The 14,826-nt window shown below is 44.4% G+C and overlaps 2 protein-coding genes across 2 annotated transcripts; one reads left to right on the top strand and one right to left on the bottom strand.

Annotated features, from left to right (window-relative positions):
• LOC8076956 (protein NRT1/ PTR FAMILY 3.1) lies at positions 2,146–8,519 on the top strand. Its single transcript, XM_002441049.2, has 3 exons — positions 2,146–2,387; positions 6,625–7,405; positions 7,488–8,519. Exons 1-3 carry the CDS (start codon positions 2,282–2,284, stop codon positions 8,398–8,400), a joined length of 1,800 nt encoding a protein of 599 aa, XP_002441094.1. The 5' UTR covers positions 2,146–2,281; the 3' UTR covers positions 8,401–8,519.
• Positions 9,308–11,787, bottom strand: LOC8085132 (protein NRT1/ PTR FAMILY 3.1). The gene is made up of 3 exons (XM_002439756.2): positions 11,615–11,787; positions 10,639–11,446; positions 9,308–10,489 (listed from the first exon to the last, which is right to left on the bottom strand). Exons 1-3 carry the CDS (start codon positions 11,697–11,699, stop codon positions 9,577–9,579), a joined length of 1,806 nt encoding a protein of 601 aa, XP_002439801.1. The 5' UTR covers positions 11,700–11,787; the 3' UTR covers positions 9,308–9,576.

The raw sequence follows: 14,826 nt of genomic DNA, 5'->3' as shown, positions 1-14,826 counted from the left end.
ATAACTTTTCCATTTAAAAGAATTTAAAGACTCAAATATTCATTTAAAGTTGCAAAATTTATTTCTTTGAGTTTTTCGAATGACCTCAGATGTTGACATTGTCTACACCAAAGTTGTATTTAATAATTTTTTTGCTTGATATCATTTAGAATCCCAATTTTCTATCTTTTAAAAAAAATCAAAGAAATTAAATTTTGCAAAATAATTTAAAATGAACATTTGGGCCAACAAACAATATCAAATAAAAAATATCAAATATAAAGTTGTAGAACATGTTGAGAGCTGCAACTTTGGTGTGAACTATGTCAATATCAGAGGTTGTTTGACCAATTCAAAAAAATGAATTTGAAAACTAGAGAGCCTAAAATGAAAATTAGGGCTCTAAACAATCTAAGATAAAAAAGTTAACAACTACAAAGTTGCATATCTGACTGAGAACTATAATTTTGGTATAAACTAAACATCTGAGGTCATTTGAAAAAAATAATTTTAATTTTAAAGTATGGTAAACTAAAACGAATATTTGAGTCTCTAAAATTTATAAGTAAAAAACTTGTCAACTACTCCCTTCGTTCCAAATTATATGACATTTTAGCTTTTCTAAATACATTGCTTCTGCTAAGCATTTATATATATTTTTTGTTCAGTACGGGTAGAATAGTATTCTACACCTAGGGTGTATAATAGCACTTGTGTGTGGATATATACACACACTGTCTAGATACGTAGTAAAAAACCAAAACATCTTATAATTTAGAATAAAGGGAGTACAAAGTTGTAGATTGTGTCCAGCCTACAAATTTGATATAAAGTTTTTGCACAACTATATATGAAAATGTTATGCATTTTTATCTATATATAAGAGAAAGAGAGACCAACTGACAGGTGGGCCCCACTGTTGCCTTAACAGAGCATCCGTGAAACCACTTTGATATGGTTAATTATTTTAAATGGAGTATGTTATCCATTGTAATTTGAGGGGTCTTTAAAAATAGTGACTAATTAATTAATTCAGAGATGGTGAATTAGGCTTTACTCAGAAAAAACTCCCAAAAGGCCAATAACAAGTATAAAAGGCAAACCTGACAAAACTTTCCTTACTCAATGTAATTTTAGTTAAAATTCAGATTATCTGACTTCTAAGTGAGAATTGCATTCTTATATGGACGAAAGGAAGCATCCTTATTAGATTTGCTTTACCTCCATATCTGCCTCAACGCGCGGCTATCCAGGTCCGCACAAAATCTAGAGCACCAAGTGGTGAAAACCGAATAATAATCAAATTGACTTGCTCGTGCCACCTGATGTGACTGCAGTGGATGGAAGGATCAGTGCCTGGAGGTCCTCAATGATGTTGCGTCTCAATCAAGCCCTATAGATTAGAATGTGAGCTTAGCGGAACTAGTAGGGTGGAAGATGTAGTCATACGTCTAGTTCTAATAGCTTATTTATTTGAGCCGTGGTTTTTAGATTTTTGGCTAAAAAACTCATTTTTGGCTTTAACTTCTAGCTGTTGAACCTTTGCTATTAATTTTGTACTATATTTTTTAGCTCCACATCAAAAACTCAAGAAACTTCTCTCGGTGTGTCTTTTAGCTTTAAAGTTAGCTTTCTAGCTTTTAAAAGCTAACTCAATAACTATGTTGTTTGTATCAGCTTCTAGCTGGCAGAAACAAAAAAAACATGAAACAAACTGACCCTAACATTTAACTTTGAGTCATCTTCAACTAAAATTTATGTGCATATTTTTCTTTTTTTAATAAAAAACATATAATTCTTCTTATATTGATCATACTTTAATCCTTACCCTCACTATCATGTATTCTAAAAATTTTAAGACACCTTAAGAAAACACTCAAATGATACACATACCCATAGATTATATCCAATTAAAGAGTTTATCCTTAAATTATGGTTTTCTTTTTAATGAACTTTGCTAAATCTAGATATAGTAATTACATAGAATAATGTACTATATTTTAGAATAAATTTTAGAAGTGACATGCACAAGACGGAGGGTTATATATAAAAGAAATAAAAAAAAGACAGTGGTCGAGCCTTGCAGCACGTCCTATTCCCAGACCGCACGTCCAATTCCATCCGATCTTAACCCGATTCCTTTATAAAAGCGTGCGTACAACGCGTACCCGTCTTCAATTCCCACAAGGCCACAAACATCACAAGTGAAGGGTGCTGTGCTGACACTGGCAGCCGGTGCCTACCCCATACCTCTCCACTGGCCGTAGCCGGCTCCTCCTCTGAAGCAAGAGAAGAGAGCGCCATGGCTGAGGATGCCAGAGGAGAGAAGAAGGATGCCGACCTGTCGGCGGCGGTGAAGATGCCGGCGAAGCAACGGGGAGGGTTCAGGACCATGCCCTTCATCCTTGGTGAGTGACGCACTCCGTCCTCCTACTGTCAGTACTCCTTAATTATGCTCGATCTGGTTTGCTAGATTTCTGTGTGTGTTTTTTCCTTTTAGTAAGTGCTTAGATTCCTGTTGGAATTCCATCAGATCACCCTTAGGATTTGTCCCCTGTTTCATGAACCTGATGCCCCTCTGCATTTAGTCTCCATTTTCCTTCACGAATTTCATGTAGCCTGTTTCACCAGAATATAGCTAGCAGTAGCAGGGCACAGGGCAGGTCAGGTCCACCTATAAGAGCAGCACTAAAATCTCTTTTGTTACAAATGTTTTTGTCTCTTTTCAATTTTCAATTCTGACTCCTGTGCATGCACGCCACCTTTTGGTGCTGCTGCTGCTACGGGAGCCCGCGGGCGCTGCATCTGCGAACACGAATTGATGGACGATACCACATAGCACGCCGGTCCATGCACATATGGCAGCCTGCCTTCCGTAGCAGTTTTTGTTGTTTTCCCTCTTGGTCAAACCAGTCTATTTTGTTTGACACGATACAGGCAACGTTTTTGGATTTACATCAAACAATTCAACCTTAGAACAGTATCAAGCATCTCCTTTGTGAGTAGTGGAAGTTCTGTACTGCCAAGCTTTAGCTGTCAAGTAGGGGCACCAACCATTGTTTACACGTATACGAACACGTTGTGGCTATCTTTTTTCATGAAAACAAAAAGACTTTGGGTCTGTTTGGTTCTCCTTACTAAATTTTAGCTAACTAAAATTATTTTAGCTACTTTTGGGTGACTAATGAAACTAAACTATTTTAGCTTCTTTTAGTCAATGTGTTTGGAACTTTAGCTACTAAAGTGACTAAAGTTTAGCTAGCTAAAATTTAGCAAGGAAAACCAAACAGGGCCTTTATCTGAGTTCAGAACTAGGCCCTGTTTGTATTTATTATCTGCTAATAATTAGCTACTAATAGCTTATACTTAATATTAGCTAACTATTAACTACTTATTAGCTTGAAGGTGTTTGGATGCATAGCTAATGAAAAATGCTACTAAGATTACTATTAGCTGCAATTATCTGATTAGGTCCGGCTAGTGAGATAATTACTATCTAGAAGTCCAACTAACAATTTGTTATTCCATTAGTTGCACCTGTTTGGATCCAGAAGAGATAGCTATTATTTATAGGGATCCAAAACAGGGTCTAAACTTCTATGAAGGAATGAAGGATAGCTTAGCGACGTCCTCCTATTTAATATCCATGCAAAAGCTGAACTGTAACAAAAATTTCTATGTGGTGCGGAAGAATTTCTTGACTTTGTACATGCATGTTACTTTTGCTACCCCCAAATTGTCGAAGGCAGAAGTGTGGAAATATATTAGCTTCAAAAGAGTGAGAGCCCTGGAGGTATATGGCATGCCATATTGTTACAGGTAGATAAGTTGCTCTAAAATTGGCCTAGAAATATGATGGCGAACTCCAACACAAAGGGGCTGAAAAGTCAAGAGAGATACACCATCGTCTCTAAATTGAGGAATTTTCGGTCCTAAAAGATACTAGTGGGTGGTACGCAGCTTGTTTCAAGGATGTGGTCATGCATGCTATCACCATGGCCACCATCATCACCATCACCAGCGCCACCATGACGACGACGATGACCACCACTAGTTGAGATGGCAGTGGATCTAGATCCAAAATTTAATTGGATTATAGTTACTTTGGATTCACTTAGATGGAATTTCTTTGGACTTGAATGTCGATAATGATTTGATTCATTAGATATTAAGATTCTATTTGACACGGCTCCCGCTCTGGTTCCGGCAACAATTTCTTCAGACGAGTTCTACCAAACATTTTAGAAGGAGGAGCCATTTTGTGATAGAGTCAGAACCAATTTTAAGCCAGGAGCCTGAGCCACAAAAAGTAGCTCCTTATTAAGTGCTCCGGCTCCTCTGAATGAGCATTTGAGGAGGAGTCTCGCCAATTAAGCTCTAACTGAAAAAAAAAGACCAATTCATTGGACTAATACGGACTTGACTGTACTTGTGTGGTAGGGTAGACCTCTACACCTTTAAATTTATGGCACATGACTTAAATATATATCTAGGCACACCAATCTACAAGGATAGCGAGTAATTATTGTTCTGAGTTATCTTCAATATATTTTAATTAATTTTAAGGGGTGCACACGATGTTTTCAGTTTTTGATATGGGATCCATATATATACCTAGTTACACTAGTTTGCACAAGGTGCAAGCAATTGTATTAGGTCATTTTCAAATGATTCAGACGATTTGATAAATTTTAAGGTGTTAACGCGAGGTTCTTTATTCTGAGGTTTGGCTTTTGGTGTCCAATTACATACGTAGTCGCACCTATCTACATAAAGTAGCGAACAATTGTACTCAACCATTTCGAAGAAATTTAAGTCAATTTTGTTAAAACTTTAAGGTATGAATGTGAGGTTTCAATTCTAAGGCCCTGCTTTTAACGTGAGGTCCATGTATATATGTAGTTACATTAGTCTGCACAAAGCAGCGAACAATCATATTAATAAATCATTTAAAAAACCAGTTGATTTTGTTAAAATTTATGGTGCTCGTGTAAGGTTTTAATTCTAGGGTGCGGCTTTCAACATGAGGCCCACTTTTATCAATACACGGATCTGAAAAAATACCGGGCAATCATATTGAATCGTTTGTTCGTTTCTAATAGTTTTTAGTCAAGTTTGCTAAAATTTTAAGGTGTGAATTCGAGGTTTAAATTGTAGGGTTTGGTTTTCAACGTGGGGTCCTATATATTTACTTACCAGTCTTTACAAAGTAACAATCAATTATATTGACTCGTCTCTAACAAATTTCAATCAATTTCGCTAAAAATTTAAGGTGAGGACATGAATTTTAAAATTATGGAGTTCAACTTTTGACATAGAATTCAGAGGAAGTTATAATAGTTTTGTTATTATTTTAGATCATATTGGAGCAATTGGATTGGATATCAATCATTTTGTATTAGAATAGGTTTAACTTAGTTTTTGTAGATCAGTTAGATTTTATTTATATCCATATAGATATCAGTGCTAATCCGTTACCCATCTCCACAATATCCCAAAGCCAAGCCCTCTCAAGCTTGGGCTAAAGCCGACACAACCCCAAAACATACTAGGGCAACTACCTCTCAGTATATTGAATTTCCACTAGATTTGTGTGTATATTAGTATTTTATAAAAAGAACGTGCATATAGTTGAATTATAAATATTAATATGTTATAATGTTTTAGTTCAAATGTATAAACTTATCTAAAGCAACAACTTATAATATTGTGATAGAGTTCTAATATAATTAATTAAAAATAAATTACAAGTGTCATTGATATTTGGTTTGTAAAAGGCAAACTTGTTTCGCGATTGATAAACGATTAATATATATATTTATCGTTAATGTATGCAAATATACTTGGCAAATAACATTTACCTGTACTTTAGATTTAATAGTAGTAATATATACATGTTTTGTGATGATAAATGTGGGTAATTTGGACAAATTAATGGTTATATTTCTTAATATAAGATGTGGGTAATTTTACTATTGAAGGGGCTATTTTAAATTATTTTTTATAATGATGGAGATTGGCATTTTAGATGTAGATTAGGATGTCATTTCTCTTCTAATGGTAGAAGCGGATACTTTTTTTTAGGAAACAGAATATATTTGGGGCTATTAGTGCTTATAATGCTTACAGACTAAAGTTACCCAACTTATAATGGACATATGTTTCTTTTTTTCAAACCGGGGTATACCCATTTCCATTAGATGACCAACGGAAATACAGAGAGTTTCAGACTGTTTCAGAAGAAAAGACAAAAAAGATCGTCCAACTTACTACTACCTCCACAAAAGGATAAGCCACCAAACCAAAAGCCATAACCAGCACAGATAGACCCGCAGACAGCCAACATACAAGATTTATACAGTCTGAAACAAAAGCTAGAACACCAGACATCTTCCACCATAGTTTCCAGACCATGGGCAGCGAGAAGACAAAGACTTCAGTTCGCAGCGTCATCTAATGGACATATGTTTCTAATTATTGTTATTAGAAATTTCAATAAATCTAATGACTATTGTTGACTATGGTGACTAAAATCAACCAAATTAAAGGTAAAATGTTTCCGATTACTGTTAGAATGAGTAATTGTAAAATCTTACTATCTTCGTTGAAGCTAATATTTCTTGGCATGCCTGTGCACGACGGCAGCGAATGACTTCTGCGACCGGCTTGCGTCGGTGGGGTTCACGACGAACCTGATCTCGTACCTCACCCTGCAGCTGCACCTGCCGCTCGTCCAGGCCTCCAACATCATCACCAACTACAACGGCACCGCCAACCTCACTCCGCTCATCGGCGGTCTCATCGCCGACTCCTTTGCCGGCCGCTTCTGGACCATCACATTCGGCTCCATCATCTACCAGCTCGGCATGGTCTGCCTCACCCTCTCCGCCGCGCTCCCGTCGCTGCACCCGCCACCCTGCGCCAAGCACGCCGCAGACTGCCAGCGCGCGTCCTCCTACCAGATTTCCGTGCTCTACCTGTCTCTGCTCTGCACCTCGATTGGCACCGGCGGCACGCGCCCCTGCACCATGGCGTTCGGCGCCGACCAGCTCGAGCTGAACGACGCGCACAGCAGGCACAAGCCCAAGTGGAGCTTCTTTAACCTCTACTTCTTCGCCGTCGAGCTCGCGAAGCTCGCGGCGGTGACCGCCGTGGTGTACATCCAGGACAACGTCGGGTGGGGTTGGGGGATCGGCGTGCCTACCGTCGCCATGGTCGCCGCGGTGATCATCTTCGTGTCCGGGTACAAGCTCTACATCAGGATGCCGCCCGGCGGCAGCCCCCTGGTCCGCTTGGCGCAGGTCGCTACCGCGGCCTACAAGAAGCGGAACGCCGTCGTGCCGGACCCGAGCCTCCTGTACGAGGACAAGGAGCTCGACGCTGGCATCTCCACCACCGGCCGCCTTCTTCACACCGACCAGCTAAAGTAAGCTAAAATTAATGAGAAACAAAAAGGTGTTGGGAATTTGATTTGCAGTGCATGAGCTTGATTTGTTTTTCCATATTAGGTTCTTTGACAAGGCGGCTATAGTGACGGACGGCGACGTGCTACCGTCAGGCCAGCCGAACCTATGGCGGCTGTCGACGGTGCACCGCGTCGAGGAGCTCAAGTCGATCATACGCATGCTGCCGATCTGTGCCGCCGGCATCATCCTGGTGACATCGGCGTCGCACAATCACAGCTTCGCCATCCAGCAGGCCCGTACCATGGACCGGGACATCACGCCGCACTTCAAGATCCCGCCGGCCTCCATGCTCATCTTCACCAACGTCGGCATGCTGCTGACCCTGGCCTTCTACGACCGCGTGCTCGTCCGCGTGCTGCGCCGCTTCACGGGCCGCCCCAACGGCATCACCCACCTCCAGCGCACGGGCGTCGGGCTGACGATCGCCATGCTGTCCAACGTGGTGGCCGCGGTCGTCGAGCGGAGGCGCAAGTCCGTGGCCGCCGCGAGTGGGCTGCTCGACGCTCCCAAGGGCGCCACCCTGCCGATGAGCGTCTTCTGGCTGGTGCCGCAGTACGCCATCCACGGCGTCGCCAACGCCTTCATGGACGTCGGCCGCATGGAGTTCCTGTACGACCAGGCACCCGAGAGCATGCGGAGCACGGCGACGGCGCTCTACTGGCTGACCTTCTCGATAGGGAGCTACCTCGGCACGCTGCTGGTGACCATCGTGCACGACAAGACGCGGCGAAGCGGGCAGTGGCTCCCGGACAACCTTAACCGAGGGAAGCTAGACAACTACTACTGGCTTGTCGTGGCTCTGGAGGTGGTCAACCTCGTCTACTTCTTTATCTGCGCTAAGTACTACACCTTTAAGCCATTGGAGATGGTTAGCGGAGAGGAGGTCGAGCTCCACCACCATGGCAATGGCAATGGCACCGACGATGCCAAGAAGCAGGGTGCAAGCTTCAAGTAGCTTAAGCTTAGAGTGTCCTTTGATCTTAATGCCAACAAGAAAGATTTGGGTTGGGTTGAAATAATTGTACTTCGACAACTCTGCCTTTTCTTAAATATAAGCATTCACTCTTCTAGTTCTGTTTTTCTAGTAACATACTCCCTCCATCATGTAATATAAAGCATTGTAGTATTCAAAAATTATTCTCAAATATAATACATTCTAGAGAATAAAACTAATTTTACATTAAATACTTTCTATTATCAACCAATCACTATAAATCACATTGACAATAGCATTTGATTAGATAAAATGAGGGTTCTCTCTTAATTTGTCCTAAAATTCCTAAAATACACTATACTACAGGACAAAGGAAGTAGATTTTTTTATACACTTAAATATATATTATATTTACATACATAGTACTGTAAAAACTATATATGGAGAGAATGGTACATCTCTTTTACAATTGGACTATCTTAAAATAGTTCTAATTATTTATTTGTTTTGTTAATTATTTTTTAACTAGATACCTTCCAGACTCTAGACAAGCCATGCCCACGGCTAGCGATCTAACCCATGCCGGCAGAATACACCGGATCCTATAGATTGGTCAAACGGGCTCACCCAAAAAACACGACACACGGACCCAACACAACATAGGTGTAGTGTCGTGTTTAGTCCATATTCTCAACCTGCAGTGCCAGCATGGCACGACACGGCTAAATTGGTTGGCACTATATTGAACCGATTTTTTCTCGACCCAAAGTATAAAATAGAAATAAAAAAGTATAAAATAGAAATCAACACCCTGAGACTTCACCGAAGCCCCCATCATCGTCCCCTTCTCCCCCATAAGGCCATAACCCTTCGCTCGATGGCACACCTCGTCTCTTCGCTCCCTCCACCTCCCTGTCGTTTTGCCCTGCTCTAGCCTCATATTTTTTGGCATGACAATTTTTGGTACCCAAGCAAGAAGGCCGTACTTAAGTCACAGGCTCACAGCACATTTGCCACCTAGGCCACCCTCAATGGCACGGGTGACCTCATACATATGTCAATTACAGGAGACTTGCCACTTCCTAGGAGAGGAGTGCAAACGGTACACTGCTGCGTACATACTACTGACACACACGCCCATCATTTCAACAATCAACAGGTCGGTCACTGCAAGCTTCTCATCGTCACACGCTGTCACTAGAAGCTTGCAACCTGGACATGGCAAGGCTCCGCGGCCTCCGCCTGCCGTTCTCCAACTTGCTCCTCACCACCATTAGTGCGGCCGGCGTCCACCTCGAACGTCTTCAAGGTGTAAAAATGGAAGCACACGATGTAATAGAAAAGATTGAGCACCAAGAGGAACGTGACGAGCCAGTAGTAGTAGTCGAGCCTCCCCTTGTTGATGTTGTCCTGGAGCCACACCCCTCTGGTGGCGCTCTGCACCACCGTGACGAGCACCGTGCCCAGGTAGTTCCCGAGGGATCCGGCGACCCAGAACAGCGCCGCCGCCGAGCTCCGCATGCTCTCCGGCGACTGGTCGTACAGGAACTCCATGTGCCCCACCGTGGAGAGCGCGTCGCTCATGCCGTGGAGCGCGTACTGCGGCACCAGCCAGAACACGCTGATGGGCACGACGGCGCCGGGGCTGTCGACCAGGCCGTGCTCGCGCGCCACGCGGCGCCGCCTGCTCTCCACGAGCGCGCCCGCCATGACGCCCAGGACGGAGACCGCGAAGCCGGCACCCATGCGCTGGAAGTAGGTGACCCCCGACCGCCGCCCCGTGTAGCGGCGCGCGACGGGGACGAAGACGCGGTCGTAGAGCGCGAGGCTGACGAGCATCGTGAGCGTGGTGAAGATGATCATCGTGGCCGGCGGGATCTGGAAGCGCGGCGTGAGGTGGCGGTCCATGGTGCGCGCCTGCTGGATGGCGAAGGTGAAGTTGTGCGACGCGGCCGCGACGAGCGTGATGCTGGCTGCCCACAGCGGCAGCATCCGGACGATGGACTTGAGCTCCTCCACGCGGTGCACCGTCGACACGCGCCATAGGTCCGGCTCGCCGGAGTCCGAGACGACGTCGCCCGTCGTCAGTACAGCCGCGCGGTCCAAGAACCTTCACGTGGGACAGCCGGACAGAGCAAAGCATTAGTAAACTCTGATCTCGCGGACTTCGGATAATAAACAACTAACCACCTTTAGCAAAACGACATAGTAATGCACATGAGACCAACCACCAAACGTCAAGAAGTCAATGGCACTTGCCTAAGCTGGTCGGTGTGCAGTAGCCTCCCGTCGGCGGCGATTGCGGCGTCGAGCTCCTTGTTCTGGTACAGCAAGCCGACGTCCTCCGGCACGGACTCCTTCCTCTTCTTGAACGCCGCGACGAGGACCTGCAGGAGCCTCTTGAAGGGGCTTCCTTCGGGCTTCACCTTCACGTAGAGTGGGTACCCGACGACGAACGACAGCACGGAGACGAACATGGCGATGGCAGGGATGCCGAAGCCCCAGCCCCACCCGACGTTCTCCTGGATGTACACCACCACGGTGAGCGCCAGCAGCACGGCGAGGCCCATGCTGAAGAAGTAGAGGTTGAAGTAGCTCCACTTCTGGTCGCCGCCAGGACGCCTGCCCGTGCCGCGGAGGGCGAACTGGTCGGCGCCGAACGCCACCACGCAGGGCCGGATGCCGCCGCCGCCGAGCGCGGTGAGCAGCAGAGAAACGTACAGCATGGCGAGCTGCCCGGCGCCAGCGCGCTGGCACGCCGTGGCAGTGGCACCGGCACCGGCACCGGCACTGCAGGACGCGGGGCGGAGCGCGGGGACGAGCGCGGACACGACGAGGCCCAGCATGCCGAGCTGGTACAGCGCGCCTCCCCCCGCGATGGTCCAGAAGCGGCCGGCGCAGGAGTCGGCGATGATGGCCCCCAGGACCGGCGTGAAGGCGGCGGTGCCGTTGAAGTTTGTGAGCAGGTTGGAGGCCTCCACGAGCGGCAGGTGCAGCTGCTGCGTCAGGTATGTGATCATGTTGGCGTTGAAGCCGGCCGTCGCGAACCGGTCGCAGATCTCGTTTGCTGAAGTGCAGTGCAGGTGCAGGACGGACATGCATGCCCCGAGTTAGCAACTTAGCATCAGTCGTTCTTAGTAGTTTGTAGGAGTATTTGCTCAAAAATAACGATGGAAAGTTTGCTTGAATTGCGATCTGATGAGAGGGAAATTCTGTGGAAGCAAGAGCAAATCACCTAGTATGAATGGCATGGTCTTGAAGCCGCCCTGCTTCGTCTTCTTGGGCGATCCATCCTCATCGGCCAGAGCTGCAGTCGCCATTCTTGATCTCAGATTGTCAGTGCCGCAGCTCGTAGGGGAGTAGCTACGGCTACTGAGATACTACGGAAGTAGTAGCGCAGCAGGGCAGCACAGACGGAGGGCTAAATAACTAGCGATTTCATGGCAAATTGGCAAGTGGACAGTGTAATCTAAACTGCAATGGCGCAAGATTCGGTAGCCAGTAAACCAACCCAGCGTGCGAACAGCGAGGCGTTGCACCATAGACAAGCAAGCGAACGGTGCACCGCAGACCGGAGCGCAGCAACGAGCTTAGGTTCAGATCCGACAGATCGTTGCAGAGTATGCACCTAGACATAGTATTTGTTTTGTAAGACTCGCGGTTAGCAACCCATGCAAATTCGTCGTCGGTAACCCCTCACATGGATTAAAGGCCCTGTTTGGATCATGTGGGGGCTAAAGACCTAGAGTTCCTGTCACATGTGTACGGAGCATTAAGGCCTTGTTTAGTTAAAAAATTTACAAAATGGATATTGTAGCACTTTTGTTTATATTTGACAAATATTGTCTAATCATGGACTAATTAGGCTTAAAATATTCGTCTCACAAATTACAGGTAAACTATGCAATTAGTTATTTCTTTTATCTATATTTAATGCTCCATGTATGTATCACAATATTAGATATGACGGAGAATCTGAAAATTTTTGCAAATTCTTTTGGCAACTAAACAAGGCCTAAATATAGACAAAAAATAACTAATTGTACAATTTGTCTGTAATTTGCGAGACGAATCTTAGGTCATCCTCAGTGGGAGTTTCATAACTTGGTTTTCAATGCATCTATATTTTGAAAACATTTGCTGAAGATTTTCATGGGGATGAAACTCTCTCTACTTTCATGAAATTCTTATCAGCTCTCTCTTCATTAATATAGTACCACATTAGCATATTTAATGTGCATGAAACTCCATTGAGATTGATCTTATGAGTCTAGTTAGTCTATAATTGGACAATAATTACCAAATACAAATGAAAGTGCTACAGGATCCAAACCCAAATTTTTTGCGAACTAAACAAGGCCTTCACCCCATCACAAACAGATATTCATATGCTAATTAAAAGTATTAAATATAAGTTATTTATAAAACTAACTACATAATAAACTATAACATCCTTACATGTGTTTAGAATGTTTCTTTTAGAATTATATAGTACAATACAGACACTTATAATATATGTACACTTACCTCTATGGACACACGTATATAAAAATGAATAATTTCGAAGGATTAAGCTGACAAATTGCGAGATTTAGGAAATCAGTGACGACTGACGACGGACTGGGAGAACATGATTGGAGGCGGGCTTAATCGTTTTGGTGCGGGCCAGAAGATTCGATGGCAAAAATGTTTGGGCTCAAACGTTCCAACTTCCAAGGACTCTGGACTTTGTGTGCCTATCACAGCATGGCCTGCTAGTTAGTGGGCCAACTTCCACTCAAGAAAAAAAAGGGTTAGTCAGCCACTTATTCCTTGAGAATTGGGACTATCTCCTCCCTTCCCGCCTTCCGCATGAAAGACCGGAAAAAAATTACGACACAGGCCAGGCGGACTCTGGCAAGGCTTCCTTGCTGGGCTCGCTGCCTCGCTCGGCTGCAGTGTGAAGACTTGTTATTAGTGGAGTTTCTGGCTCGTGCTGTTTTGTTTAGATAATACTCCCTCCATACTTATAAAGAAAATTATTTTAGACAAAGTTTAAGTTAAATATTGGAAATATAAATCATAAATAACTTTTAAGTTGTTGAGTTTGAAAATGTGAAAACCATATGAATAGATTTGTCTTGAAAAATACTTCCATAAAAATATACATATACCAGAGACCGTATCATTGTTCTAAACGACTTTTTTTTTTGATATGGAGGGAATAATGATCAAGAGAAGGCAACCTCAGGTCGCCATGTATAAAAATGATCATGATTTACGTCTTCACGTTATAGTATTATAAATAAAAAAGCAAGACTGATGGAATAATTTACAAATAGATCCACTTGAGGAGAGCTGCTCACTCTGAACTGACACATTCTCAGATTGAAGACTATATATTTGGACTTATGCTTGGATGCATATTCTTTTTGCAATTAACCGAAATACAAATATTTGTTTCGAGCTATTCTTGCTTGTATTACTCTTTTGCAGAAAATTTCATTTTATTTTTTGGCTCATGTTAATTCTCTATCTTTGACATTTTTAAAACATGATAGGAAACTATCACTGTGATCACTATGTAGAAACTAGAAGTGTATGTATCCAGTAGATTCTAGTATTATTGTTGTCATGCAAGTAATCTTTATTTTCTTATACCAGGTTGTCATCAGAATCATGTTTTTTCTATTCTAATATTATCATATATGATCGATGATTTTTAAAAAATCACCACAGTATATACACCATTTTAGTTGTTTATTTTGTATTATCTTAAATGTCAACGTATAAAAACACACACACACACACTAATACATTGTTCCGTGCATTTCACAAAAAAAAAATTGTTCGTGCTAAATGCTGGTGACAAAATAGATCCGCGCGGTGACAAAATGGTCGCACAGCCAAAAAAAAATGCAAGCGGCGCCGATGTTGGGTCCCGCCTGCCTGCGACCACGAAAGCGACGCTGACGTCACGCGGGACGCCACCAATTTCGTCGCGCTCCTCGCACACGAGCCCCACGAGCGCGCACCCATCGACACCGACGTTTCGTCGCGTCCGCACGGTCGGTGCGGTCCAAGACGCGACGGGATTCGAGCGTGCACCGCCCCCGGCCCCGGCCCACCGGCAATGTTGTGTGCCAACGGCCTCGGAGCGCACGGCACAGCACAGCACAGCACAGGAGGGTACGCGAACCATCCGTCCCTTTCCGGCGCCGGCGCCGGAGCCACAGGGGCGAACCGCGGGACCAGTGGAAGACGCCAACCGCGTCCGCGCGCGGCGAATCTGCCACGTCCGGGCACTCGTGCCGCATCCGGACGAGCGGCGGGTTGGTCCCGGTGTCCGATCTGGATGGGACCGGACAGGACCACCCGAGCGCACCACCACCGCACCGCCGGCGCACCAGAGACCAGAGACCACCCAAGCGCACCACCACAACGCCGGCGCACAGGCTCGCGACGCTC

Source organism: Sorghum bicolor, chromosome 9, assembly GCF_000003195.3.
Source record: "Sorghum bicolor cultivar BTx623 chromosome 9, Sorghum_bicolor_NCBIv3, whole genome shotgun sequence".
NCBI lineage: Eukaryota > Viridiplantae > Streptophyta > Magnoliopsida > Poales > Poaceae > Sorghum > Sorghum bicolor.
Note: the sequence above shows the minus strand (reverse complement) of the source record. Positions and strands in the feature narration are given on the sequence as shown.

Excerpts from the sequence above, each read along its gene's own strand:
- LOC8076956 (XM_002441049.2), top strand. The coding sequence starts at position 2,282 with ATGGCTGAGGATGCCAGAGGAGAGAAGAAGGATGCCGACCTGTCGGCG. Across the intron at positions 2,388-6,624 it reads GACCATGCCCTTCATCCTTG|CGAATGACTTCTGCGACCGG; the intron begins GTGAGTGACGCA and ends GCACGACGGCAG. Across the intron at positions 7,406-7,487 it reads CTTCACACCGACCAGCTAAA|GTTCTTTGACAAGGCGGCTA; the intron begins GTAAGCTAAAAT and ends TTTCCATATTAG.
- LOC8085132 (XM_002439756.2), bottom strand. The coding sequence starts at position 11,699 with ATGGCGACTGCAGCTCTGGCCGATGAGGATGGATCGCCCAAGAAGACG. Across the intron at positions 11,447-11,614 it reads GACCATGCCATTCATACTAG|CAAACGAGATCTGCGACCGG; the intron begins GTGATTTGCTCT and ends ACTGCACTTCAG. Across the intron at positions 10,490-10,638 it reads CTGCACACCGACCAGCTTAG|GTTCTTGGACCGCGCGGCTG; the intron begins GCAAGTGCCATT and ends TCCCACGTGAAG.